Below are 24,484 nucleotides of genomic sequence, written 5' to 3'. Positions count from 1 at the left end.
CAGTCTTCTAAAGAAGCTGGCATTATCTTGGGACAAGACGGCCCTATCAGTGCTTAGAAATATCATGTATATTGGCATATGCAAGCATGACTGTCGTGTTCAACATTGCATTCAATATGCGAGAAAGCGCCACACTAACTGCTGTCAACATGACTACAGTATGTGTGGCGTGGCCATTTAGATTGCCCTAATGGTCAAGTCATTGTTCTCAACAACGCTGATACCATTCTGACCCCAGTGAAAAATAACATTCTGAGTGCCGAACAACGGGGGTAAGCGAAGAAGATGCGTATGATATTGGATAAGGGCTGACTTGGCTGTGTCAATGGCGACGATGAATGAAGCAGCCATAGGTATGGCTGTTTTCCTCGAGAATGCTGACAGTTACCAGCATGCAGTGGGTTGTTCAAGGCTCGTGTTCCTAGACGATTTATACGACTAGTGATGGCGAGTACCCCGTTGCAGCGCGTGGGGAGAGTTCATCCCACGATGCAATCGTTGAATACTGGTTCGATCAGGATACTTTTAGGGGGAATGAGCAGGCGCAGGAGACATGTCGGGACCTTGAGCATACTGGACACTCGCTAGCGTCCATTTCGCACATTGTATACGGCACGGATCCAGGGTGATGATCTGTATAAAGCTGAGATTGGGACGCGACTCCGCTATGGACTTGAATTCCAGGCGCAGTTTTCCAATGGCGAGGCGGTGCCTTCTTGGCTTTGTTGGGGGAAGTTGGATCTGACTGTTATACCTGTGACCGAGGTTGGGTTCAATGCCCTGTCACTCCGGATGGGGATTAATATGCCCGAAACACGAAACTGAACGTTGGAGAAACGACCTGTCGGGACTAATGGATCGTTTGTAGCATTTGAGTCGTTGTCGCACACGCAGAATCCAGCTTGAGTGGGATTATCGCGTTGGAAAGCCCTTTATTCAAAGAAAAGAAAAAGTATGTATACATGAAAGGGATATACACAAGATCCTGTGGCAGTAGCAGGTCCCTGTGTAGAAAGAAATCCCGAAACTTTTGCGCGTAAAGGATCAACAGCAAGCAAAATCCGCAGTCCTATAATAAACGACTTTTTTATCCAAGACCGTATCTGTCATAACCATTATAGAAACATGGTGTTTTTACCAATCGCAGTTGTCGCTCAAGAAAGTAGCCAGCTGCTCAAGGTACTTTTTATCTTCCTCGTCAAAGCCGGAGGGCTCGGTGCAATCGATGTCAATAATAGCGACAGTCTGCGAAAACGCAAGTTAGCACCCATGACCCACAACAAACCACCAGGCAACAAGAACGAACCTCTCCCCGAACCAAAATCGGCACAACAATCTCACTCCGACTCTCAGCGTCGCATGCAATATGCCCAGGGAACTTAAGCACATCCGGCACAACAACAGTCTCCCCCTTTGCAGCGGCGGTGCCACACACACCCCTCCCAAAGCGAATCTCCTGGCAAGCAGGCTTACCCATGAAGGGGCCTAGGAGCAGAATCTGGTTCTCCGATGAGGAGTATGTGGTCGAGATGGTCACGCCAGTGCCGGGCGCTCCTGACAATGGCGGGGACGAGACGGGCGAAGCCAGGGCGGGGAATTTATCATCGCGGACGTAGAAGCCGGCCCAGTTGACAGAGGAGGAGGGCGCCGGGATGGAGGCGTAGGCGTGCCAGAGGAGGGATGCGACGTTGGAGAGGTTGCTGGGTGGTGTGTTAGTAGGGTTCTGGTGTAGTCGCATTGCTTGCGGCGGAGCGATCGCGCGTCACTCACCTGACCCAATTCCGTTGGCCGTCCAGTAGACCTTGTGTTTGCTCCAGGAGTTGTGTGTAGACGTCAGCCTTGCTTAGGCCTGGCGCGAAGTAGGAGGAGTCGGCGTGAGGCTGTTTGCGATTGGGTTAGTCTTGGTTCGAGAGACCATTGCAAAGGACCGGGGGATCAGAGTGCAGCTCTGGGGATCGAAGCGATCAGGTAAACATACCATGATTGAATATAGCAGTGAGGAGAGGAGGAGAGAGTGCGATCGCGTGTCCAGGCATAAAAATGAGGCGTTTAGGCGGGGCTCGTCAAAGAAGCCGAGCCGAACTTTCCAGACCTTCCTTTGTAATCACTCAATGTTCACTTGGGGGCGTTCTGTTTGGTTCTGCGAGATGCCTCACACTTATACTCAAAGGTCGGAATGTAGAGGACTGGAAATGAGGGACAACATCAACGGGTGGCTTCAAACCTCCGACTTTTTCTCGTCAAATGTGCGGGGGTGGAACTCTATGGACTCAATTACCCCGAGTACCAGACGTTGAGAGAATATCTGAGACTGGAACATCGTCCTCCACATCGCCTCTGACTGGATTATGGGCACGCGAGAGTGGAATGAATGGTGGAAGTCTCGCACTATACACCTTATGCACCTGGTGCTTCTCGATCAGACCACTGATGATCTGATTGACCTCCACCCGGATCAAAGACCGAACTCGAGATATGGACCGCTTCCTGATTTGGAAATGGGTATGTCGCAAAGGACGACCAGACTCCAAAGCTCGCGTGCCCTTGATCCAGCTGTCGGCATAGTTAACAGAGTTGAATGGCTCTTGGACATGGACCTCATCGGGAGTAATGCGAACCACCGGACCTAGAAAGCGTCAGATTGGAGTTCTCATGGTACCGATGTAGTATACTGACCATATTTCTGGTGCAGTTGGTCGATCTCATTCTCAAAGAACCCAGGACCCCAGGCTGAAAAGTAGATCTCGTATAGCCCAGTCGCAGCAGCGAGTCGAGGACCAGGAAATCGACTGAGTGAATGGAAATGAAGACGATAAATAATCATGACGAGGTTATAGGCCACCGCACTACCGAACAAGAAACTGGCGATCATGGTGTATGTGAAATCGAGTACGGTAACGGAGTACTTTGGAGACTATGGGGTATAGCTTCGCTTTTCACTACCTTAATATAAAGAAAATGATCTTAAGATAAATCTAGCCTCTCAACCCTGCCCAGCCCCACGAACAAGCCCCAATTGGCTATCTAAACGCACGTTGCACCGCAGAAACTTTTAACAGCACGAACTCCCCATATCTCTTGCATCGTCGATCCCACAGAAACACTTGGTATTTATCGTCGTCATGTCCCATTTATCGGATAGACAGAGACCAAACCATCTAAGCGTCTCACGATGTCCTGCCAGTGATCGGAAATAGACACGAATCTATCTGGGGAGTCAGTATGATTGGCGAGCTGGCACACCATACCGCCTCTCTTGACGAACCCGAATACGCCGACTGTGAGATCTAATGTTGATCTAGTGTTGTCAGTGGGGGTGAGGGCTCAGTCCTGATTTGGCGAGGCTGGGAGGTGGGGGCTGATCGCAGATTCTGACCGCCAGTTAGGTGTGCCATATCCCTGTATGCTGTTGATCTGTCGATTTTGCTTAGAGGTCCATCGAAGCGAGGGAATGGCGGTAGGCGTCATCTTGCATGCCGGCTCTGTCCGTCCCTTGCGAAGGTTTGTATTGTGAGGGCTCACACGAAGTTGATACCCTAGGATGTCCCAGAATGAGTACCCAATCTTTCAGATTACAGTAAATGTATGATTTAATGTTCAATAGAGTTGAAGCTGAACATGACATTGGGTTACACGATCTGCGAGATAGAGTATGGGGAAGTCGATATTGCTTCGGCACACGTAGATATGACACATGAATCTCAGGATCGTCGAGGTTCTACTATGAGTAACGTGGTCTATTCCCAATCTTATGACCAATACAGTCGTTGCTGTTATCGTTGTTGTATTTAACGTCCGTGGATGCGGGCGAAGTCTGTGTCCCTGACCTTCCTTGGGGTATATGGACGTGCTAAGCTAAGGAATTACCTGCATTATACGCTAAGTCCATGGATTTGCTCCCTTAGAAAGCAACTCGGTTAGAAGAAATGACGCTGCGACCAAGGCGCGCACGTCTATCCCCGACATGTAGAACGAAGTGCTCATTTAATGTGGGCAAGGTGTAGCCTGTCGGCTGTGCGCTTGGCGGAGGGCTTGCGTCCACCAGGGAAAACAGACATTGTAGTAATATGAAGCGATCATTTTCACAGGGATTAGTATAAGATCCAACTGTACAACCCAGGTATGACGTGTTCTAATCAGCCTTACAATCGTAGTTTACATTCTACGTCAACTCGTACTAGTAACAATAATTTTGGGCTGAGGTCTCTTATCACAGGCCGTTATGCGTCCAATCAGCATGATGCCTTCATTATTATATTACACGAGATCCAAGGTCTCTGAGGTCATCAAGTCACACATGGGAAAAAGAAAAGAGAAGGAGGGGCGAAATGGAAACATGGAAATGACGAAAGCTCATGATCTGTGTCGCAGGATCTAGCATGGGAACAGCTCTGGTTTCACTATATTATTCTTCGGGTGAAGATCTATTTGGTTTCCGGCTGTCCTTGAGGGTTGTATCATAGTCTTGGGGCTCAACCATCCCACCTATGGGGAGCACAGCTTGATCTCGGAACAATGTCAACAACTGACCAACACCATTTACATGCAGGTTTCGAATGTGGGAATTAAAGACGTAATAGGAATTGAATAAATGAAATCGATTTATTGCATCATGAACAGAAAAGAAATCGTTGTCTTAGAGTATAGCACGAAATAATGCAACAGTCTATTTCAGATTCGATATCTTTCCAATAAATATCAATGACATAGACACACGGCTCGAATACAGAAATTTATATACAAGTACATGAGTTTTTTTCATGAAACATCTAATCAACTTTTCTTCTCAGCCGCTGGCACATCTGCTCCGGTGATATCTTGTGCTGTGTTCTGTCCACTTAAAAAGCTCACACCACCAGGGCCAGAAAATTGTTTTCGTCCTGTAGTAAGCCAGGTGATGAGGCTAATGACGCCAACGACGCCAACAGCAGCACTGGTATAATTCATGGATTGTTGATCGACAGGATTTGTGCTCGGGAAGTTAAAGGTGATAGCTGCAAATAGAAGGAACAAGAGTCCGATAATGTTGAGGGCGATGGAGACTGGTACCGAAAAAGAGTAGGGGCCGTCAAGCTTCGTTACATGACCGGAGAAGTATCCAGCCAGGCGACTGATAAGTGCCATTGCGTATGATAGGTCTGATGACGACAGATTAGTGAAGGTGCCGAAAGAAGGGAAGAAAGTAACTTACAAAAGCCTTCCGTTGAGATAGCAATGACAGTCTGGAATCCAGTGGTTGTGCCAAACTCAATAGCACCGAGCGCAAGCTGCACAGCAAGAGTAAGGAGCACAGCGTTCACAGGAACGTGGGTCTTGCTTTCGACCTTGCTGAAGAACTTGGAAAAGGGCAGGCCATTGTCTCTTGCAAAGGCATACGCAGCACGCGATCCTTCAGCAAGAATGTTGTTTCCAGCCACAATCACAATGACCGAGATCAAGCTTGACAAGATAACAGTGGCAGCCTTGTTCCCAGTGGAATCGTAGATGATCTGAATCACGGGTACACCAGTGCTCGTGCCAGCCGTTGACTCGATATCACCGATGCAGAAGCAAAGAGAGATAAGGAAAATAAATCCAGTGACTGCGCCAAGGACAACGGCGAGAACTATAGCCTTGGGTGCCTCTTTCGAGGCAGATTTCATTTCTTCTGTCATATGTGACGGGGCGTCATAGCAGCACATGCCGAAGCAGGCCTGTAAAACACCAACAATGGCGGCCATGCCAGTTCCGAAACCGGTGCCGTTCTGGAAGTCTTGGAATACAAAGGATGCGGGCTGCTTGTGGTCGTTTGTGGCAAGGATCGTGGCTGTAACGATAACGAACGATGCGACGTTCCAAATCAAAATTGCTTTCGAGATTCGGTGGAGTAAATGTGAGCCCCAGAGGTTGACAGCCGCTGAAAGGAATGCGACAAGGTAGGCAACTAAAACGGTTTGCCATCTTTGAATTTCGAATTCGGGGAATATAAGGTTGGCCATTCCGAGAACGAAATTGGAGGCAATGGAGTTATTGGTGGCACCCATGGCCAACAGACCTATACCGATATTAGTAAATGCCAGGGAGCAACAGCATCGGAATAAGTACCAATCAACATGAACCATCCAGTCACATAGGAAAGACCTCGAGCTATACTTGGAGGAGCCAGAGCCGCAACCCATGAGTATTGACCACCGGCCACTGGATACATCGAGCACATCTCTGCCATAGGAATTGCGACGGCCAGTGTCAACAAGCTGACACCGATAAAACTGAAAATCATAACAGGAGGACCGCCGGAGGTCACGCCGACGATAAAAACACCACTCAGTGCAGTCCATCTTGAATGTTGTCAATACAAATCAGAAGCGATATAGCAAAATGTTTCGATACTCACGATGTTACCACACTGAAACTAAAGCCAATCATACTAATCAGACCAAAAGATCTCTTGAGCTCTGCAATAACATATTAGCGGCCTATTGGGTAACTTTCAACGAGTAGTAACCTGGGTAGACTGACCTTGCTCATATCCCAAATTCTCAAGGCGCGCATCTTCATTAGGCGTGCCTTGAAACACCTTCGGGTCATCTTCTATAGTCGTCATGGTTGCAGCAAGAACAGTGATCCAGTTCAGGCAAATGCTGCCTAGCAAGGGGTAGGCGATACATCTTATACCCCTCGGTAACATCCGCTTTCCCCATACTTTGTCACCCCGGAGTGGCCAAACCAGCTAACAGCGTGATAATAGATATTCTGTTAGGGTTTCCCTATTGAGAAGGTCCGCGCGATGGCTGTGGGGCCGGCTCTTACTTACCAACCGGGACCGACAACCAAAGATTCGGCTTTGTTGCGGGGGAACCTATAGAGACTGCAGATAAGACAGTCACTTCTACGCTATTGGGCAATTCGAGGAGAATTGCTTTGTGTCATATGGATTGGTATCGCTATTTTATCTATAGATTTATAATGTTCATTATTCTTAAGGAGATAATATCACTTCTTGTCGGCCCGGTGGAAGCTTCCTAAGGCCGGTGCTTGGGCCTTGACGCTACGTTCCTGCCGAAATTTGCTTTTCTCTACGACATACTCCGTAGTTGGTGAGGGCTTTCTAAACTGATGTTGAAGTTTATAATGCGATTGTAGGTGGTTTAGAAGATAGCATTCAAGACGCATTTCAAACCCAGTCCTTGAAGTTGCCTACACTGTATGAAGCTGACTTCTTTCCAACTGTGACACACAACATGATAACCTTATTTCCCACTTTCTCCTCTGGGCATAGCTTGGTATGCTTGCTCTTCGGAGCCCCGTTCAGACCCAGATATTGACAAGTGTCACACGCACCCTTTAGGGCGTGTTGACACGACCCGAACAACTTCCAGCAGCCAGTATAGGGATATAGTGGGGCTCGAAAAGGTCTCTTCATGGTTCAATTGAATTCTGTAAGTAGTTGAAGGATTGCACCACTGACATATATGCTCCCTATATCGTAAAATACAAGGTGTCGAATATATGTATACAGTGCCACTGGTGAAGTATTAAGCAGTCTCTACGCGAAAGCCTCAAAGCAAGTATACTGTTTCATGTATTATTTTTGCCCTACTTTGGCCTCTCTTTCTTCACCTCTTTTTTGTCCATTTTTATCTGGTTTAAAATGGTAGGTTAATCACGTAGATTATATAGAGGTGAGGTTTGAAATGACTTATAGCCTATAACTGTATGGCGGAGAGAGAAAATATCGTGACAAATTAGACACCAAGATTAATATCAGACATCTCAATTCTAAAGCTAATACGGGGTAGCCTCAATGTCAATGATGAAAGGAAATAGACTGTTGCTAGCGACATGCAGATCCTCGCTGGTGTGTGGGTGTCTCTTATTTCGTAATTCGAGTATATGGACCAAGAGGTGTGTATCCTTACTCAAAACGACAGTTGTGCATTTGACAGTATTTTGATTGCAAATGTGATGACAGAAACGCTGTAAGGTCATATATAGTAGAGGCTGAAATATACATTCCGCGAAACAGCACTATTCGTATAACCGCAAGGAGGATGAGCCCTTTAGTCAATATAATAGACAAGCCTTGAAAATAAATAGTTCCAAAGCTAAGATATAACTTCATACAACCCGAAATAAAATGAAAATTCTCGCAGAAAATCAACCAAAGCAACCCGCCGAAGCGCTCTATCAGCTGTAGAGGCAACATTTCATAATCTATTGACAAGATGTTCACATAAAAAAAAAAAAAAAAAAAAAAAAAGGAAAAAAGGAGACATGATTCAGCCCAGGCACCAGGCCTGTCAAAAGCGAAAAAGATAGATACAATGCGAGCCGAACGCCAAGCAGATCGTGTGACGCTGATAGTGACAGATGGCAAGGGAATAAGAGATGAGCTATTCCGGAACAAAAAACAAGTAAAAAGGTATAGAGCAACAAGAAATCAGAAATCGCTAACATGCACTTCGGAGATCACATATTGAGCAAGCTCATTTGCCGACGCATGGGGTTGGGCGACAATGCATCTCCATCTTCGCTGGGACCGATACCGCTATCTGTACCGTTGATGCCGGCGTCTGTGTCGATATCCCATTCTTCGTCTTCGTTGGGGTCACAGTTGAGGTCGGCGCCATCGCCATCCCAGCCTTTTTGGATTGCACCACGGGTGTTCCAGCGCAGGGCGCGTTGGACGCTTGAGAACCATTCGTTGTTGTTGGAGACAACGGTTGGGAAGGGGTACTGGCTTGCTTCGACGGTGACACAGTCACCTTGGCGGAGTTCGACGCGGCCCTTGCCGTCGAAGGAGCAATAGGCGGTGGACCGGGAGGTGTTGGGGACTGCGATGCGGAGAAGATGGGAGTCTGAGAGCACCATTGGGCGGAAGGAGAGGGTGTGGGGACAGATTGGTGTCAGGAGAATGCCGGGGATAGAAGGGTGCATGAGAGAGCCGCCGGCTGAGAGGGAGTATGCTGTTGAGCCGGTCGGGGTGGAGAAAATACAGCCGTCTGCTTGCACGACGGTCAGAAGCTCATCGTCGGCATATAGCTCTAGATTCGAGACGTAGGGGGAAGGGCCACGGTCGATGACGAGCTCGTTCAAAACTTCGAACTGCTCGCCTTCCTCGACCGCACCTGCCTCTGCGCCTTTACTCCGGTCCTTTCGGAAGACGGTGCATGTGAATCGCATGCGCAGGTTGACGCGCATGCCCACATCACCCATGACACCATTCAGTTGTGATTTATAATTGGAGAATTCGAAGTTTGTGAGGAAGCCGAGGCTGCCCAATGAGAAGCAGAGCACAGGCGGTACAACGCGCTGGAAGAGCCAGGAAGTGAAGAGAACAGTGCCATCACCACCTAGAGTCAAGACCAAGTCAAATTTATCCGGCGATGTCCAGCAAAGATCTGGTGTCCAGAAATGCAGCATCTGCGCAAACATCGGGTCTTTTTGCAAGAGCGCCGGTGCGTCGAAGCGCTTGGAATTCCGCAACTTCGCATCAACATAGACATTGACTCCTTGTTTGTTCCCATATCTTGGTGTTGAAAGCAGCCACTCAGCAACTTCCCGAGTCAAATGCACCAGGCTGTTATCCCGAGCCTTGGTGACAATCATGACATTTCGCACGGCGCGTTTGATCGGCCGGCGTTGGAGCTGCTTGGAAACCTCGCGTACTCCAGTTGCTGTCTGAACTAGCCGTGAGTGGGACAGCCACTCATCATCGGCAATTTCCTCTAGCACCTTCTTTATATTGACAGCGTCGTCGAAACGCTGGTGGAAATAACATGGCGACTGCAATACTAATCGTGCAGTTGCCGGTGATCTATCGAGGTATCCGCTTAATTGTAGGTTGGAAAGTGCTGTGGAGAGGTTTTGGGAGGCATTGCTGCCCCGGCGCTGCCGGTCGTCAGAAGGCGGGGAAGCCTGGGTGGACTTATTGAGCAAATTCGACCACGAACTCGCCGACATGGTGTTGGGATTATTGGTGACGATCGAGGATCGCGAGGCCAGGGCTTTCAAAATGGTCTGTCGCGGGATGCAATCCGTCGAGAGCGCTTTCTGAGACCGAGGCTGAGAAACGGACTTTTGGAGGGGCCGTAGCGTCAGAGGCAGCGACAAGCCTTCTTCTTGAATCGGCTCAGTCTTCTGGAGGGAGAGAGTGCTGGCGTGAGGGGAGTCGTGAATCTCGGTGTGGGTTTGGGAGGGTTCTATATGGAGGGCATAGTCGCGGAGCAGTGCCGCACCAACTGGGGAGCACGAGGAGTGAGATGAATTGTCAGACCGAGGGATATCGCGGCTCGCCATAAGAAAGATCAAGAGTAATCAAGGGTGACTCGGATGTAACGGGGATTGCGGATCCGACGTCTCGAGATCTGTCGTGGGTCAGAGATGGGGGTTCTAGCGTCTTCCACTCTGTGTCTGTAAGATGACAAGGATGCGCCCGGATAAACTGCAGATGGGATTAAAAGGGAGGGAAATGCGAAGAAGTTATTGGAGCAAGATAAAGTTCCCCAGACAAAGAAATTTGTGGATGACAATTAATCATTTTCCCGCAATAGTCGAACTACAGTATTCTCGCCTATGCAGTATGCAGCCATGTGCGCTCAGATGCTGACGTTTATAATTATCTCTCTAACTACGTCAATCCGGACGTTGGATATTGGTTCGTTATTCTGCTCACTTTACACGTATGCTAGAGCCTCGATAATCCCCGTAAATCGCTCACCTGCGATCTAGCATACCTTTTTCCATTCACCGCTCCATCCCCCACCATAACGACGTAACCGAGTGGTCACCAAGAGGCTAACCATAGCCATTTCGGACTACGAGGATCCGGGGAGCGAAACAAGTCTCTGCAGGGCTGTCGCTTGTGGCAGGCAAAGCGTGTTGTATATGCAGCGACAGTCAGGTGATGGTGCCTCAATCGGGTGTCATACTCAGGCACCTAGTGGGTGGCACTGTCGCACCCTAGGTGAGCGGGAAACGTAGTGAAATCCCTAGGAAAAAAGGTGTGTGTGGAAAGAAAGGGACCAGGTGTGACAGCAGCTCAGGGACAAGGGTGTTGCACTCTCGGCCCATATCACTTGTAACTCTCCGTGTATTGCTGTGCTCAGATCGAGTCAAGTTTGTAGGCGTAGTCACTGTAGATCTGGTCCTCCACTGCCTCCCGGATGAAACCATTCAGGCTGCCGTCCTTTCCTCCGCCCATAGTGACATCGCCGTCGGAGCTGTCAGAGGCACCCTGACAGATGGAGAGAGCGTGTTGGCGGGCCAGCTCCCACGTGTCAAAGTCGAATCGGCCTTCGCTTTCGTTGAGGAGAAGGTGGCTCTTGGAGGAGATCGCAAAGACGTGGAGGGACACGGCGGCTTTGGCGGCGGTCGGGGAGGGGTCACGCACAATGTCACCAGACTTTGTTACACCGAGAAGAGTCGCGGCAAAGGTCATCGACAAAGGAACCGAGGCGGACATCATGGCGAGCAAGCCAGCGTGCAAAAGAGCTGGGAGGATGGTAAGGTACTGGATAGGTTAGTTTGATGGGCCAGTGCAGCGAGAAGAGAATGAAAATACTCACTGAGTCACCGCGTTCAATGTTTTCGCCTCCAACGATGGCCAGAGTGAGGACAACACCACGACGAGGGAATCCTTTCTCACGGCCCAGAACCACCTTGCTCAACACAGAGCGCAGGATTCCTTCGATATATCTCTCTCCGACACCAGCAGTGGTAGTACCAGGTTTGACAAACACCTCCACGGTTGCTTCCTCGGGCTTCAATGCGTCACGGCGTCCTGGGAGCTCGACGGGGGCATTGACGGCACCCAGGATATTGTAACCCGTAGCGGGGCATGTGTATGACGCCGAACCATCGGCACGATTTAATTGCGAGAGGGATGCTGTTGGACCGACCATCTTGAAACGGGAATGGCGAAGTGAGAAGCTGTTGTTCTGTTCTGCTGTTCGCCTGGAAGAGTTGAAGCTTCCCGCAAGTTTTTATCGCCGGCCCGTTTTGATTGGCTGTGGGAGGTTGTACTGGGTACTTTGTTGATGGAGGGCCCACCCCATACTTCGCAGTATCTTCTACTTGTAACCAAATGCTATGATCTACTTTGTATTCTGTTTTTCTATTCTTTTCTCTCAATATGTACCTTCTTACCTACTACTCCACCAGTATATCAGTCTAAGCCAAAGTTAACCCGGTTATCAGCCTAAACGCCTACGATTCCTATAGGTCGCCCCCGACAAATGGACGTGTCAGTCCTAAGATGCCGAACTCTTGGAATGCCCAGGCCCGGCTGTGCTAATACAGTCTGGTTTACAGCCACGCTTTTCAACAACAGACGTGTTGTTCGTTCCAGTTCGATCCATTTGATCTAACACTATTGAATTCAAAGTACTGCCGGAATCCGAGAAGCCGTCGCCGTCGCCGTCGCCAGCGTCACCGATCTAGGAATAGAACGCCACGACTGCCGAGAAACCAATGAAATTGTGGCTTAACCCCGGACTGGTAAACCATCCAATCCCACTACAGCTCAGCCATACCCCAAGATCCGACTGGACTACAAACCAGGATCGTGAGCAGCTATCGCCAAGGGTCCCAAGAGCCAAGAGTTTACCTGTATGGGTTGCCCCAATGACATCGTTGCCTCATGAGATGATTACACCCCCACTCACTGGGGTATCCCCTCTTCTGATACAACAGGAAGCTGGCCATATGCCGATGTTTGGCACTAATTCCCTACAAAAGCCACGCCCAAAAGCCTCTTCCAGGTTCTACCTACCTTCTTCTCATTTTTGATTCTTCCCTTTTGAAGACAGTCCGTTCCTCTGACCTGGGTAGTCATCAGGGTGACAAGCAATCTTGGATTTAAGCATCTATCCCATTGCCCCTTCTTCCTTTTCCCCTCTCTTCTATTGAATGGGCGTGAACGTAGAGTCTACTCTCGATGTCGAGGAATCGACGGAGCCTCCTATATGTGGTTATACGGAACCCAGCTCCAAACCCAATGTTGCCAGCACCCTAGATATTAGGCCCTGTGCTACCGATGAGAAATCTATATCGCATAAAAGTGATCATCCCGCGCCGGTCGATCTACCCCCTACTAGAGAGGGCTCCGATCAGAGTGCCCACCTCATAAATCCATCTGAGCTCGCTACTCTCCTCAAGACTGACCTTCGGTATGTTGGCCCAGCACCTACAAACACAAGCATTGCTAACGAGTGAAATAGAAATGGTATCTCTGATTCAGAAGCGGCATCCCGCCTCGAGCGCGATGGTCCGAATACCGTGCGTGAAATGGAGAGTGTCTCCGTCTGGGGGATACTGCTAAGACAGGTGTCCAACAGTCTGACTCTAGTACGTGCCTCAATACTGCATATCACCATCAAAGGCAATGAATGCTGACACAGATCAAGGTCCTTTTAATCACCATGGCCCTCTCCTTTGGAATCGATGATTACATAGAGGGCGGTGTTATCACTGCAGTGATTCTCCTAAACATCATCGTAGGGTAAGAACCTGGTGTTTCGTTTATCATATGTTAATTATATTAACAACCACTCTACAGCTTCATCCAAGACTACAGAGCCGAAAAGACAATCCTCTCACTACATCGTCTCTCCGCTCCAATATGCAAAGTCATCCGAGACGGTCGAATCGCCTCTGTCAAAGCCGAATCTCTCGTCCTGGGAGATGTCGTGCAACTAGCCGTTGGCGACATCGTCCCCGCCGATCTCCGACTATTCGACGGCATGAATGCTTCAATGGACGAGGCGCTTCTCACCGGTGAATCACTCCCAATTCTCAAAACTCCCCAACTCACTCTCACCTCCCGTGATATCCCCATTGGTGATCGGACCAATATGGCCTATTCGGGCTGTAGTACCACACAGGGTCGAGCAATGGGAATTGTCACGGCGATCGGCATGAACACCGAAGTCGGGAAGATTGCCCAGTTGCTACAGACAGAGTCTGATCTTGGTGATTCGGGTCCTTTTGGTCGTGTGTGGAAACGGGTCAAGTTGTTCTTTATGAATATCTTGGGGTTGGTTGGTACACCGCTGCAAGTGAAGCTGAGCAAATTTGCACTTCTACTCTTCGCACTGGCAATTCTATTGGCCATAATCGTTTTCTCGGCCAACAAGTGGCATGTCCAAGGCGAGGTTCTCATCTACGGCATTTGTGTTGCTGTAGCGGTCATTCCAGAGTCGTTGATTGCCGTTCTTACCATCACCATTGCTGTGGGTACAAAGGCTATGGCAAGAGGGAATGTCATCGTGCGCAAACTTCAATGTCTTGAGGCAGTCGGTGGTGTCACAAACATCTGCTCTGACAAGACTGGAACATTGACGCAAGGCAAGATGATTGCCCGCTCGGCTTGGATTCCTGGTGCTGGGACTTTGACCGTAAGCCAGACGACCGATACCTTTGATCCGACTAGTGGAGTTGTTCAGTTGGATGAAATTGATTGGAACTCAACTCGGCCTATTGAGGATCGTCCCGCCTTGCATACCTTCCTGCGAGCGATCTCTCTTTGCAATCTCTCTACTATTCATCATGATAACAAGTTATGGAGTGCAGTGGGTGAGCCCACGGAGATTGCGCTTCATGTCCTGGCTTTGCGCTTCAATTTTGGGAAGAGCTCTGTTATGAAGAGGCGTCAACTTCAACTGCACACAGAATACCCATTCGATTCGGCTATCAAGAAGATGACCGTTGTCTACAATAATCCCCAAGATAGGGCAATGGAGATATACACCAAGGGAGCGCCAGAAACTATCATCCCTCATCTATATATCGATGAAAGCGAGAGACAGACCATTCGAGATACAGCCGATCGGATGGCAGGTGAAGGTCTCCGTGTCCTGTGCATTGCGTATAAAACTGTTCTCGGAGGGGATATGTCTCAAGTATCTCCCCGAAATGCAGCCGAGTCAAACCTCCGCTTTGGCGGCCTAGTTGGACTCTACGATCCCCCTAGAGTCGAAACAGCTGCAGCAGTGCGCCGATGCCAAATGGCAGGAATCACTGTACACATGCTCACAGGAGACCACATCAAAACAGCAACGGCCATCGCCTCAGAAGTCGGAATTCTTGACCGCGTAACAGCTGTCGTAAAGGCGGGCAGACTGGTAATGGCAGCCGACGAGTTCGATAAACTGAGTGACGATGAAATCGACGCTATCGAAGAGCTGCCTCTTGTCATTGCCCGCTGTAGCCCCGCTACAAAGGTTCGCATGGTAGACGCCATGCATCGGCGTGAGGCATTCTGTGTCATGACTGGCGATGGTGTCAATGACTCCCCTGCACTCAAAAGAGCAGATGTCGGTATTGCTATGGGGAAGAATGGAAGTGACGTTGCCAAGGAAGCGGCTGATATGGTCTTGACGGATGATAATTTCTCATCTATTGTTAAGGCGGTTGAGGAGGGAAGGCGGCTTTTTGATAATATCCAAAAGTTCCTCATGCATTTGCTCATCTCGAACATTGCCCAAGTCATCCTCCTTTTGATTGCGCTCGCCTTCAAAGATGAAGGCGGAGACTCAGTCTTCCCATTATCTCCACTCGAGATCCTCTGGGCGAACCTGGTCACATCCTCCTTTCTAGCTGTAGGTCTCGGGCTAGAAGAAGCCCAACCAGATATCATGTACAGACCACCCCACGACCTCCGCATCGGCGTCTTCACTCGCGAGCTGATAGTCGACAAAATGATATACGGAACGTTCATGGGCACCTTGTGCCTCGTTGCATTTGTCTGCGTGATCTACGCCGCTGGCACAGGCACTTCATCTCTAGGCGATGGATGTAACTCGGGTTATAATCCAACGTGCGATAGTGTCTTCCGTGCTCGGGCAACTACATACGCAACGCTAACTTTCCTCCTGCTTGTCACGGCTTGGGAAGTGAAACACTTTTCTCGTTCCTTATTTAACATGGATCCCCTTCGGTATCCAAAGACTCTTTCTGTTTTCCCTACAGTCTGGAAGAACAGGTTCTTGTTTTGGGCTGTTATGGCTGGATTTGTTATTGCATTTCCAGTTATCTATCTTCCTGTTGTTAACCAGCTTGTTTTCAAGCATCAGGCTATAACTTGGGAGTGGGGTGTTGTCTTTGGGTGTACGCTTGTTTACCTGGTCTGTGTTGAGAGCTGGAAGGCTGTCAAGCGGGCGTTTGGGATTGGGAGTGGGAAGAATGCTACTCTTACCTTGGAAGATGCTGAGATGAGGGCTGGTCTGGCTACTTTGACGCCCCTCTCGCTGAGTGCGAATGCTAGTGCTAATGCTAGTGTCGAGTTGAAATGATGATGGATGGTTACCATGGCTAGCTAGTTCAACATTATGTTGGTCATGTCATTTTGATTTGGGGCTTTCAACATCCCCCTGCTTGCATGCATTTCTTTTGTTATCTATCGAGATTCAGAATGAACCTAAATAGCCTGCTGAGTAGGTTATCTGTGAGACATGGCTACCTTCTTTGTTTAGTCTGTTTCAATTCTAGGCAAGTAGATCTATGAGGACCTCATTTATCCAAGCACTATAACGGGTACCTCTGAACCCTAGGCATAACGTGGCAGTCGGATATCAGTAAATACCGGTACATTCTGCTGGTATTACAGAGAGAAGGACCAAAGAATAGGGTGATCATTTCGGGGCCACAGGGGCCAGGGGTGGCGCTTGCTTACGAAGCGTGTTCGTCGTGCAGCTCTGGGAACCACTAACAACTTCAGTCTCGACATTCCCCAACGTGCATCAAAACCTTGCATATCCCCCAAGTCGCCTAAATTCAGGGGAAATCTGTAGCCAAAGAATGCCGTCCGATCGTCAACCAGTGACCTTACGCCGATACTGCCAAGCCTGCGTGAAAGGCAAACGGCGATGTGATCAAGGCTGGCCCCGATGCAGCAGATGCGTGACCAAAGGAGTCGACTGTGAATACATCAACAGTGAGGAACAGCCACAGATTGCCAGCAGGGCAAAATTTAGAGCCAAAACGCTCAATGGTTAATATGCCCCCTACTCCTCACATCCATGCACCACTACGACTGGAAATCGCGAAAGAATATGATCCAAATATCGTCCGCTTCCTTGTAGCAGGACTGCGTGATCTACCTGTTCAGTTCGTGACAAGTCGGAAAACGCTATTCATCCACACCCTGGTCTCTATCCAAGTGGCCTGCCGGCTCCTGTTCGCGAGATTCATAATGTCTGTAAATTGAACCTGCATCATGATCGAAATGGAGAGACAGAATTTACTCTATTTTCGATGCTCCGAAAGCACTAGATAGAGCTTTGTCGCCGATTGAATCATAATCCAACTTTCGAGGAGCTCTTAGCTTGTTCCCAGGCTTTGGTCTTGATTCAATGCATTCTGGTCCTCAATGAAGATGGCAATACAGGTCCATACTCCGAAGCCATTAGTACAATGCTAGCAGGCGTTGCTGGGAAACTATGGCAGCAGGCACCGATCCAATTTCCCCAGGCGCTCAGCCATCGACATGCATGGCTTCTCGCTGAGAGCGTCGCCGTACAATTATCGTGTGCTTTATGCTACAAAGCGCTTATTCGTTGAACACGAGAAACTATTCAGTTCGAGCGCCATTTGTGGACTCTTTGCCATTTGATCTGCGAACTAATTTGTAGGATGATGATTCACCGGCATCTTGGGAACATGCCCTGTCTGATTCTGATGCATCTATGGTTTCACTACATGAGTGGTCGGATAGCATGGCGGCAGGTCGTGTTCATAACGTTTTCAAATTTCAGTGAGCTGATCTTGGCGGCTTGTAAAGGACAGGCGGTTTCGACTATTTCTTCTCCGCCATTGTGACCTCGCCTGCTCGAGTTGCACGACATCGAATGCCTTTGCAGACACTTTGTCGCTTCCATACTTCTGGACAAGCTCATCCAGGGTTTCCTGTCTACGACCGGAGACAATCAACTTAGAGCCATTCTGAATGACCTTGTCGGCGAGAGTCTTGCCAATCTCGGAGGTGGTGCCAATGATAAGGATTTTATTGCACCCAAAAGACATTGCAATGAGTGGTGCTTGCAAACAGAATGAAAGGAATTGAAATATCCTATCTCCCTCTGGAAAACTATGATTTATATACCCCAGCAACGTGAAGGCGACCCTCGAAAACCATCATGCAAGCTTCCCAGGGCTGCGGAGACTAAACCCAAAAAAGACAACCTTGAAGCACCCTGATTGGCCGGCAATCTAAGCTTAGCAGGTGCCGGGGGTTCCGCGTCGTCGGTGGAGGTTAAACTTAAAGCGGTAAAGCGCGTCTGCAGATATTAACTGTTTATTCATCTTTTCGTATTCGATTTTTGCCGACGGATATACGGAGTAAAAGACTAATCATTGTCGCTATTGATTTGAAATCAAACTGGGCTCACACACTTGCCCAGGTGGTTTGATGTATCTGATGCGAGGACACGAGCCTCTGAGTTGGTGGAAGGATCGTGCAGCTGGTTTGATAATCGAGGACAAGATATGTACCGCCTGGACAGGAACAGGTGATTTAGGGTACAACACGATGACGATATTAACCGTGTTGTGCAGAGTGGAGGAATCAAATGTTTATTCAAAGACAAGTCGCACAACCTGGAGACTACTGCTGAGAATTGTGGGTAGGAAAAGAAAAAGGAAAGTGGTATTTTGGAATTCTAAATTGGGTTTCATCGTAGACAGAAAGTAGTGTCCCAATTCAAGGAGTCTCGGAGACGTTGTAAACCAGCTTCTCGCCGCTGACCTTGTCCTCCTTGAGCAGCTTCAAACCCTCCATCACACCCTGCAAGCCATTCGGGCCAACCTTGGGAGGGTGAACCTTGAGCTTGCCCTGGTTGAGCAGACCCTCAGCAATGGGGATGAACTTCTCGGCGTGAGCTCTGTCCTCCGGCTTGGCGGGGAAGGGAATGTCGCCGAACGAGAACGCCTCGCCAAGGGTAGTGTAGGCCAAGGTAAAACGGTCATTGACGTTTTCACGCTCGATCTTGACATTAAGCAGAGCGCTGTACTCGCCACCCTCGGTGGACAGGGCATTGTCACAGAATGCAGCGCTAGCCTCAAGTGAGATACAGTCAAAGGCAAGCTTCAGCTTGTTATCAGTAGCCTTGCGGATCTCAGCAGCGGAATTGGCGTCCTTGTAGTCATAGACCTCGTCGGCTCCAAGGCTTCGGACCAAGTCGAAGTTGCGAGGCGAACAAGTGGTCAGCACCTTGTAGCCGGACAGCTTGGCGAACTGGATAGCTAGGGTTCCGGTCGCGGTGGAGCCACCGTAGATCAGGATCGGGGTGTTATCCTTGATCGGCTCGGTGGGCAGTGCCAGCTTCAGACTCTGGTACAGACCCTGACCAACAGTGCTGATACCCACGCCGAGAGTGGCGGCTTCCTGGAAGCTCATGGCCTCGGGGATCTTCCACTGCAAATCGCCTTTGACGGCGATGTACTCGGCGAAAGCGCCGTCTTCGGGCTGGACGGCGTTACCACCGTGCGTAAATCCGCACACGCGGTCACCCTTGGCGAATTGCTTTCGCACGTCTTTGCCGACGGCTTCGACGACGCCGGAGTAGTCACATCCCACCAGGACACCTGGAGGAGAGAGGTAGGCAATGTGCTTCCAGTCGGTGGGGTTCAAGCCCACACTGACGGTCTTGACGATCATATAGTCATCCCGGAGTTGAGGGATGGGGCGGTCGGTGACGAGACCCTCCTTGCCCTTCTCCACGACGACAATTGCTTTCTGAGTAGACATTGTGAGACGATGTATGAGTTAGTTAGAGAAGCAGTGGATCTTAGCAGTTAAATAGTCGGATGCGGTGATTACAAATAAACCATGACGTTGTTCGGGAAGTCCCACTCGTCCCAACTATTTCGCCGGCTCCGTTCCTTTACCTCGGCTTCCTCTGGTACGGATAATCTGCACTGCCTTGTCCTCAAGGATGAAACATGAATAAACTGGGAAACGGTTCCACGTAACTCGTGTTCCTAGAAAGAATGGGCAACCCTGCCCGAATTGCATCCCTGCCTGGCGGCTTCTCCGGATGATCGCTTAAACCCTTTAACATGGAACAAGGCTATATTGAGAGCAAAAGAGGCAGCATATAATTTAAGCCCAGATACCGGTTCCCGAGGATCCGCTACAGCACCTAGTAGGATGCTCAAGTCACGGCTCAGGCAGAATAACATGTAAGTCTTCGGTGTTTTGACTATACAACATCGTTCTAATATACAATCACCGATGGATTCTCAACAATCAGCCGAATCTGGTGAACTCCTCATTTCAAAGAGAACACACTTTAAAACTCTCCTTCTCAGTACCTACTACAACTTTGGGGGGCCTACACGCTACTGTCGTCTCTTTTCCCAGGGAGCAGCAGGAGAAGGAGACAAGGAAACCTTCATTGCAGCCGCAACAGCTATGGGCGACCCATTTTACTCAAATCAGCGAACCTATCTGCGCTATTGGTCATCGAACAGAAGGTGGATTAGCCGGGTCTGCAATAGTCCAATTTGACCCAATCGAAGACAATACACTGACCTAAAAAGGGGAGTGGCGTGTGAAAGGGTCATTGGCACTTACCCCAGCAACTGTTTTCTCAAAACAAGCCGTCAATCCTGCTTTCAAGCATTTGGCTTCGATGTTGAGAAGCAATTCTGGGCGGAAATTCTTTGGACAGCCTGTGAATTGGATATCAAATTCAGAAGCTGGCAGAATCCAACAGGAACTTGCAATGGCGTGAAAGGATATTGGGACGCTCAGTTCGTATCGAGCTGGGGGTCCCGCCCAGAATTTGATACATATAGTTGAAAAGCCCCCTCTTCCAGAAGAGCACTCAATGCCCCGCGACAAACGCCAGGGGAATGTATGGATTCCCGCTCTTGCATATCTACAGGAAATAAATACCCATAAAAGTAGCCAGATACAAAGTAAGATATGCGAATCTCATAGCGTTCATTCGAATTCCTTAGGTCTTCTAGAGAGGAAAAGTCGAGGGTCCATTGCTTTTCACACACGCCAGCTTGAATACCAGAGTTTTCTCCACCGCAACTCACGTACATGTCGCTAAATTTTGTCGCACTATTCGGCTCACGACTTTTGAATAGATTGAGGACCGCCTGAGAATGGTACATTACCAGAGATCGACTCCCAGCTGAGCGCGGCTCAAATTGCGAAATTTTTGCGTCCGATTGGTAAATTCAGAAGTCGAGGGTTTTGCACAAGTTGTCAACTGAGCGCATTGCCATACTGTTCGGGATACGCAATAGTTGACTGTTATGTCAACAACGATAGCTATTGGCGCCAGAAAATTGATGTCCTCGGTCGCATCGTGATGATAGGTCCCCGGTAGAGCACCAGGTGGGCGGTACTCTATAGAGAATCCGGTCCATCCTGGCAAGTACAAAATCTTCGCAATAGCGAGACTCAATGTGACCACTCGCGAACCGCGCGGACATTCATACTCAGATTCGTCACAATGGTGGCAGAGGAAGGTGCTTGATTAACTAGGACAGTCGCAGAACATAAGACTGCATTTGGATTATCCCGGAACGGTACAAACGCATGTGGATCTGCTTTAGCGTTTTGGCGATGGCAACCTACAGAATTCCTTGAGATCATCCGGAAGCAGCCCGGCGGGTTCTCGAGTTTGACTCGGCTGGGTAGAGCAGCAATGTCTTCTTACAGCTGATTGTACCTGCCTACCTAAATCTGATAAGGACCTGCATTTTTAAATTGGTTAAAATGAAGTTGTTTTTTATTTTCCAAAGTTGATTTCATGTTTGCATCCCTGGGAAATCGAATCTCGGTCCATATGGTTACCACGTTTCCGGATGCGGAAGGCGAGCGGACGATGAAACATTGAAGATCTTGAGAGTAAGCTCTTGGCTGTTCGAACTGGACGCTGTAGTCTTATTTTAACCTATAATTTGACTTTCCATTCTTATCCCCTTCCCCATGATAGTTCAATAGTAGCCGCAAGATCATAAATACGTCAAACAGTTGCCCGCCGTACACCTCAAACTGCGCCAGACTTGTGATCTCGGCTCTGGGATATAAAAAGCGGCCTTTTGTTCTTCTCTTCGGTGGAATTGGCCATGATCAGGTATGTTCTGCCCTTTGGACAAGCGTGGTTGTATTTACTGAGTATGATGGTAGGCCACTTCTCATGCGTTTCAGGATATTCCACACCTTTATTGTTGCAGCCACTCTGGTCGGCTGCTTCGTGAGTGGATTATACAAGTTCCAATGACGCCAATCTCTGCTAATGCGAAATAATTTAGTTAACGTGGAAGTCCTTCTCTCCCCACCGACCACAATGGCCATCCTGGGAGGCCGGAGTAAAGGGCGTCCCGCATGGCACCTCCTCTAGCAAAGCAGCATACGAAGAAATGAAAAGCAGCTTCCATAGAGGAGCAAGTGTCGCATTAGGGAAAGTGATGGACGAGCTGATGCCCGAGTCGTTCATAAAGAAGAAAGTCGTTATGGTTACCGGTAGTTCCGGCACAAACCGCATGCTTGGGATGCCGCACATCAAAGAAATGATCTACGAAAACCGAAAGACATACGCTGAGAAGCACGGTTTCGAATTCATGTGGGCAAACATGACAAGCTACAACTTGAGCAATGGGGCGCCGATCTACTGGAACAAGATCCCCATTCTCAAAGAAGCCTTCGTACGCTACCCGGATGCTGAATGGGTATGGTGGTTAGATATGGACATCATCATTATGAACATGACCCTCAACATCTACGACCACATCCTATCTGAAGAGGGATTAGCACGCAATATCCTTCTCGGTCGCGAGATGACTGGCCCTGGCGGTGGAAAGACTGGCTACAGCACCCCAACAACCTATAAGCACGACGATATCAACTTTGTCATATCGTTGGACTCGTGGGGTATGAACGTGGGCAACTTCCTGATGCGCCGGGGTGAGTGGAGCGAGTGGTTACTGGATATGTGGATTGAGCCGTTGTACATCTCTCAGAACTGGGTGTTTCCGGAGAACGATGCTTGGACACATCTGTGGCAGTACCACGATGTTGTTCGGGATCATGCAGCGGTCACGACTCAGCGCTCGATGAACGCGTATCCGGATTCCAACGAACTTGGAGAGCACTGGCAGCCGGGTGACCACATCGTTCACTTTGCGGGCTGTGGTGGGGATGCGACATGCGAACAAAGGTGGAATAAATATTGGAATATGCGCGAGAAGATTGAAGTGCCGATGTCTGTGCAGAGGAAGTTGGAAGATGGCACGGCTGAGATTGAAATCGTTCAAGCCGGCGTCGATTTGCCGTGAACTATATTCTGCGTTATACAGGTTCATCTAGGCAAGTCTCTTCACATGTGGCCGTCGACCTTCAGGTTCGGCATACGATCGTTCCTTGCCCGTACGAGACGCCGATAATATTGCTGATTTCAGGCTTTTGTTCGCAAATTCGCAAATTCAAAAATTGGTTGCGGCCTTGCGGTCATTGGAATGTTGACACTCCTCTGGAATGCGTCCATCTGGGACAAGGTAATCCTGACGAGCTGGATCTAGCGATTCTTGGCCTAATTTTGAACATCGAATTTCTTTGGCTCAGATTCAAGAACCCTACAACTGAATGTCACTCCATCTTTGAAGGAAAATTCGGGGACTAAACTTCCTAAGCGCTGTTATGGCTATACATGCGCTATGGCCTAGTGATGACTCGAAGGCGGTATATATAGGGACCGTAAATTTAATGCAATTAAAACCCTTTCATTCTATGCTTTTCAACGCTTACTATTGGACATATTATTTACCCCTACCTGCATATATTGGGATATGCACCATCGCAAATGCAAGGGTCTTTCTTCAGATCCTAGAGACAAGGCATACTAGGTAGCGGTAGTGTATGTGGTTAGCACTCCTAGGCAACCTGCAGGATGACTCCTGCGGGGTTGGGTTTGATTCTGAGCACCGGGCACAACAATAACCACCATCACGTCTTTGAGGAGAGACACACAAACCCGTGGTAGCCACGGTGGGTAACTATAGAAACGTATTCCTATACTAGTCTCCACGGGGCGAGGAGTTTCATCTGAAGGCGCGTATATGACCTGATTCTGTGCCTGGGACATTTCCAAAGGACGCCAGGGTATTACTAGGATTCGTTTGAAGAAAATATGATGAAAGAGAGGGCGGAGAACACGGGCTCGAAACATCAGCCTGCAAGGCGATTTTTCTGTGAAAATTGTCGATTAGGGCTGACTTTCTTCCAACTCGTGCAAAAGGCGGGGGTTCACTGATACCCTTCAGTATTGTCGTCGGGCGCCAATGATTACTTAGTTGGCTTGGTTTTATAATAATCCAAAGAAAAGCTTGCATTATGGATGCGATGGTATGAGTGAGGCTCTAATTGCTTTACTTTGCAGAAGGAAGCTTAAAAAGAGAAGAACGGAATCGATACGAGTAGATCTACATCTGATCTACTGCATTTGTATAGATGCTGATCATCATAGTGACGGACGTCTACCTCGCATAA

General features: G+C 48.9%; 11 protein-coding genes across 11 annotated transcripts; 4 read left to right on the top strand and 7 right to left on the bottom strand.

The window, feature by feature from the left end:
• Nucleotides 1–86: 86 nt before the first annotated feature.
• N7446_003898 (chondroitin AC/alginate lyase) lies at nt 87–629 on the top strand (the record flags this gene model as incomplete). Its single annotated transcript, XM_058512647.1, has 2 exons — nt 87–158; nt 426–629. 2 exons carry the CDS (start codon nt 87–89, stop codon nt 627–629), a joined length of 276 nt encoding a protein of 91 aa, XP_058373976.1.
• Nucleotides 630–1,134: 505 nt separating this feature from the next.
• On the bottom strand, nt 1,135–1,981 carry N7446_003897 (GAF domain-containing protein; the record flags this gene model as incomplete). Its single annotated transcript, XM_058512646.1, has 4 exons — nt 1,135–1,245; nt 1,307–1,700; nt 1,771–1,880; nt 1,979–1,981. 4 exons carry the CDS (start codon nt 1,979–1,981, stop codon nt 1,135–1,137), a joined length of 618 nt encoding a protein of 205 aa, XP_058373975.1.
• Nucleotides 1,982–2,270: 289 nt separating this feature from the next.
• N7446_003896 (uncharacterized protein) lies at nt 2,271–2,872 on the bottom strand (the record flags this gene model as incomplete). The annotated part of the gene is made up of 2 exons (XM_058512645.1): nt 2,271–2,626; nt 2,677–2,872. The coding sequence occupies 2 exons, from the start codon at nt 2,870–2,872 to the stop codon at nt 2,271–2,273; spliced, it is 552 nt and encodes a 183-aa protein (XP_058373974.1).
• A 1,901-nt stretch (nt 2,873–4,773) lies between these two features.
• On the bottom strand, nt 4,774–6,583 carry N7446_003895 (putative GABA permease; the record flags this gene model as incomplete). Its single annotated transcript, XM_058512644.1, has 5 exons — nt 4,774–5,138; nt 5,192–6,034; nt 6,085–6,317; nt 6,374–6,434; nt 6,499–6,583. The coding sequence occupies 5 exons, from the start codon at nt 6,581–6,583 to the stop codon at nt 4,774–4,776; spliced, it is 1,587 nt and encodes a 528-aa protein (XP_058373973.1).
• Nucleotides 6,584–8,448: 1,865 nt separating this feature from the next.
• Nucleotides 8,449–10,278, bottom strand: N7446_003894 (putative NAD+ kinase Utr1; the record flags this gene model as incomplete). Its single annotated transcript, XM_058512643.1, has 1 exon — nt 8,449–10,278. The coding sequence occupies one exon, from the start codon at nt 10,276–10,278 to the stop codon at nt 8,449–8,451; it is 1,830 nt and encodes a 609-aa protein (XP_058373972.1).
• A 706-nt stretch (nt 10,279–10,984) lies between these two features.
• Nucleotides 10,985–11,882, bottom strand: N7446_003893 (putative exosome complex subunit Rrp46; the record flags this gene model as incomplete). The annotated part of the gene is made up of 2 exons (XM_058512642.1): nt 10,985–11,491; nt 11,547–11,882. 2 exons carry the CDS (start codon nt 11,880–11,882, stop codon nt 11,084–11,086), a joined length of 744 nt encoding a protein of 247 aa, XP_058373971.1. The 3' UTR covers nt 10,985–11,083.
• A 1,006-nt stretch (nt 11,883–12,888) lies between these two features.
• Nucleotides 12,889–16,271, top strand: N7446_003892 (putative potassium/sodium P-type ATPase; the record flags this gene model as incomplete). Its single annotated transcript, XM_058512641.1, has 4 exons — nt 12,889–13,148; nt 13,200–13,326; nt 13,386–13,480; nt 13,538–16,271. The coding sequence occupies 4 exons, from the start codon at nt 12,889–12,891 to the stop codon at nt 16,269–16,271; spliced, it is 3,216 nt and encodes a 1,071-aa protein (XP_058373970.1).
• An 899-nt stretch (nt 16,272–17,170) lies between these two features.
• Nucleotides 17,171–17,538, top strand: N7446_003891 (uncharacterized protein; the record flags this gene model as incomplete). Its single annotated transcript, XM_058512640.1, has 2 exons — nt 17,171–17,176; nt 17,251–17,538. The coding sequence occupies 2 exons, from the start codon at nt 17,171–17,173 to the stop codon at nt 17,536–17,538; spliced, it is 294 nt and encodes a 97-aa protein (XP_058373969.1).
• A 183-nt stretch (nt 17,539–17,721) lies between these two features.
• On the bottom strand, nt 17,722–18,000 carry N7446_003890 (uncharacterized protein; the record flags this gene model as incomplete). Its single annotated transcript, XM_058512639.1, has 1 exon — nt 17,722–18,000. One exon carries the CDS (start codon nt 17,998–18,000, stop codon nt 17,722–17,724), a length of 279 nt encoding a protein of 92 aa, XP_058373968.1.
• Nucleotides 18,001–18,676: 676 nt separating this feature from the next.
• On the bottom strand, nt 18,677–19,723 carry N7446_003889 (zinc-binding alcohol dehydrogenase family protein; the record flags this gene model as incomplete). Its single annotated transcript, XM_058512638.1, has 1 exon — nt 18,677–19,723. One exon carries the CDS (start codon nt 19,721–19,723, stop codon nt 18,677–18,679), a length of 1,047 nt encoding a protein of 348 aa, XP_058373967.1.
• Nucleotides 19,724–22,025: 2,302 nt separating this feature from the next.
• Nucleotides 22,026–23,395, top strand: N7446_003888 (uncharacterized protein). The gene is made up of 3 exons (XM_058512637.1): nt 22,026–22,073; nt 22,127–22,193; nt 22,252–23,395. The coding sequence occupies exons 1-3, from the start codon at nt 22,066–22,068 to the stop codon at nt 23,272–23,274; spliced, it is 1,098 nt and encodes a 365-aa protein (XP_058373966.1). The 5' UTR covers nt 22,026–22,065; the 3' UTR covers nt 23,275–23,395.
• The last annotated feature ends 1,089 nt before the right edge of the window (nt 23,396–24,484 follow it).

Source organism: Penicillium canescens (genome assembly GCF_028828765.1).
Source record: "Penicillium canescens strain IBT 15451 chromosome Unknown utg000003l_segment0_segment0, whole genome shotgun sequence".
NCBI lineage: Eukaryota > Fungi > Ascomycota > Eurotiomycetes > Eurotiales > Aspergillaceae > Penicillium > Penicillium canescens.
Note: the sequence above shows the minus strand (reverse complement) of the source record. Positions and strands in the feature narration are given on the sequence as shown.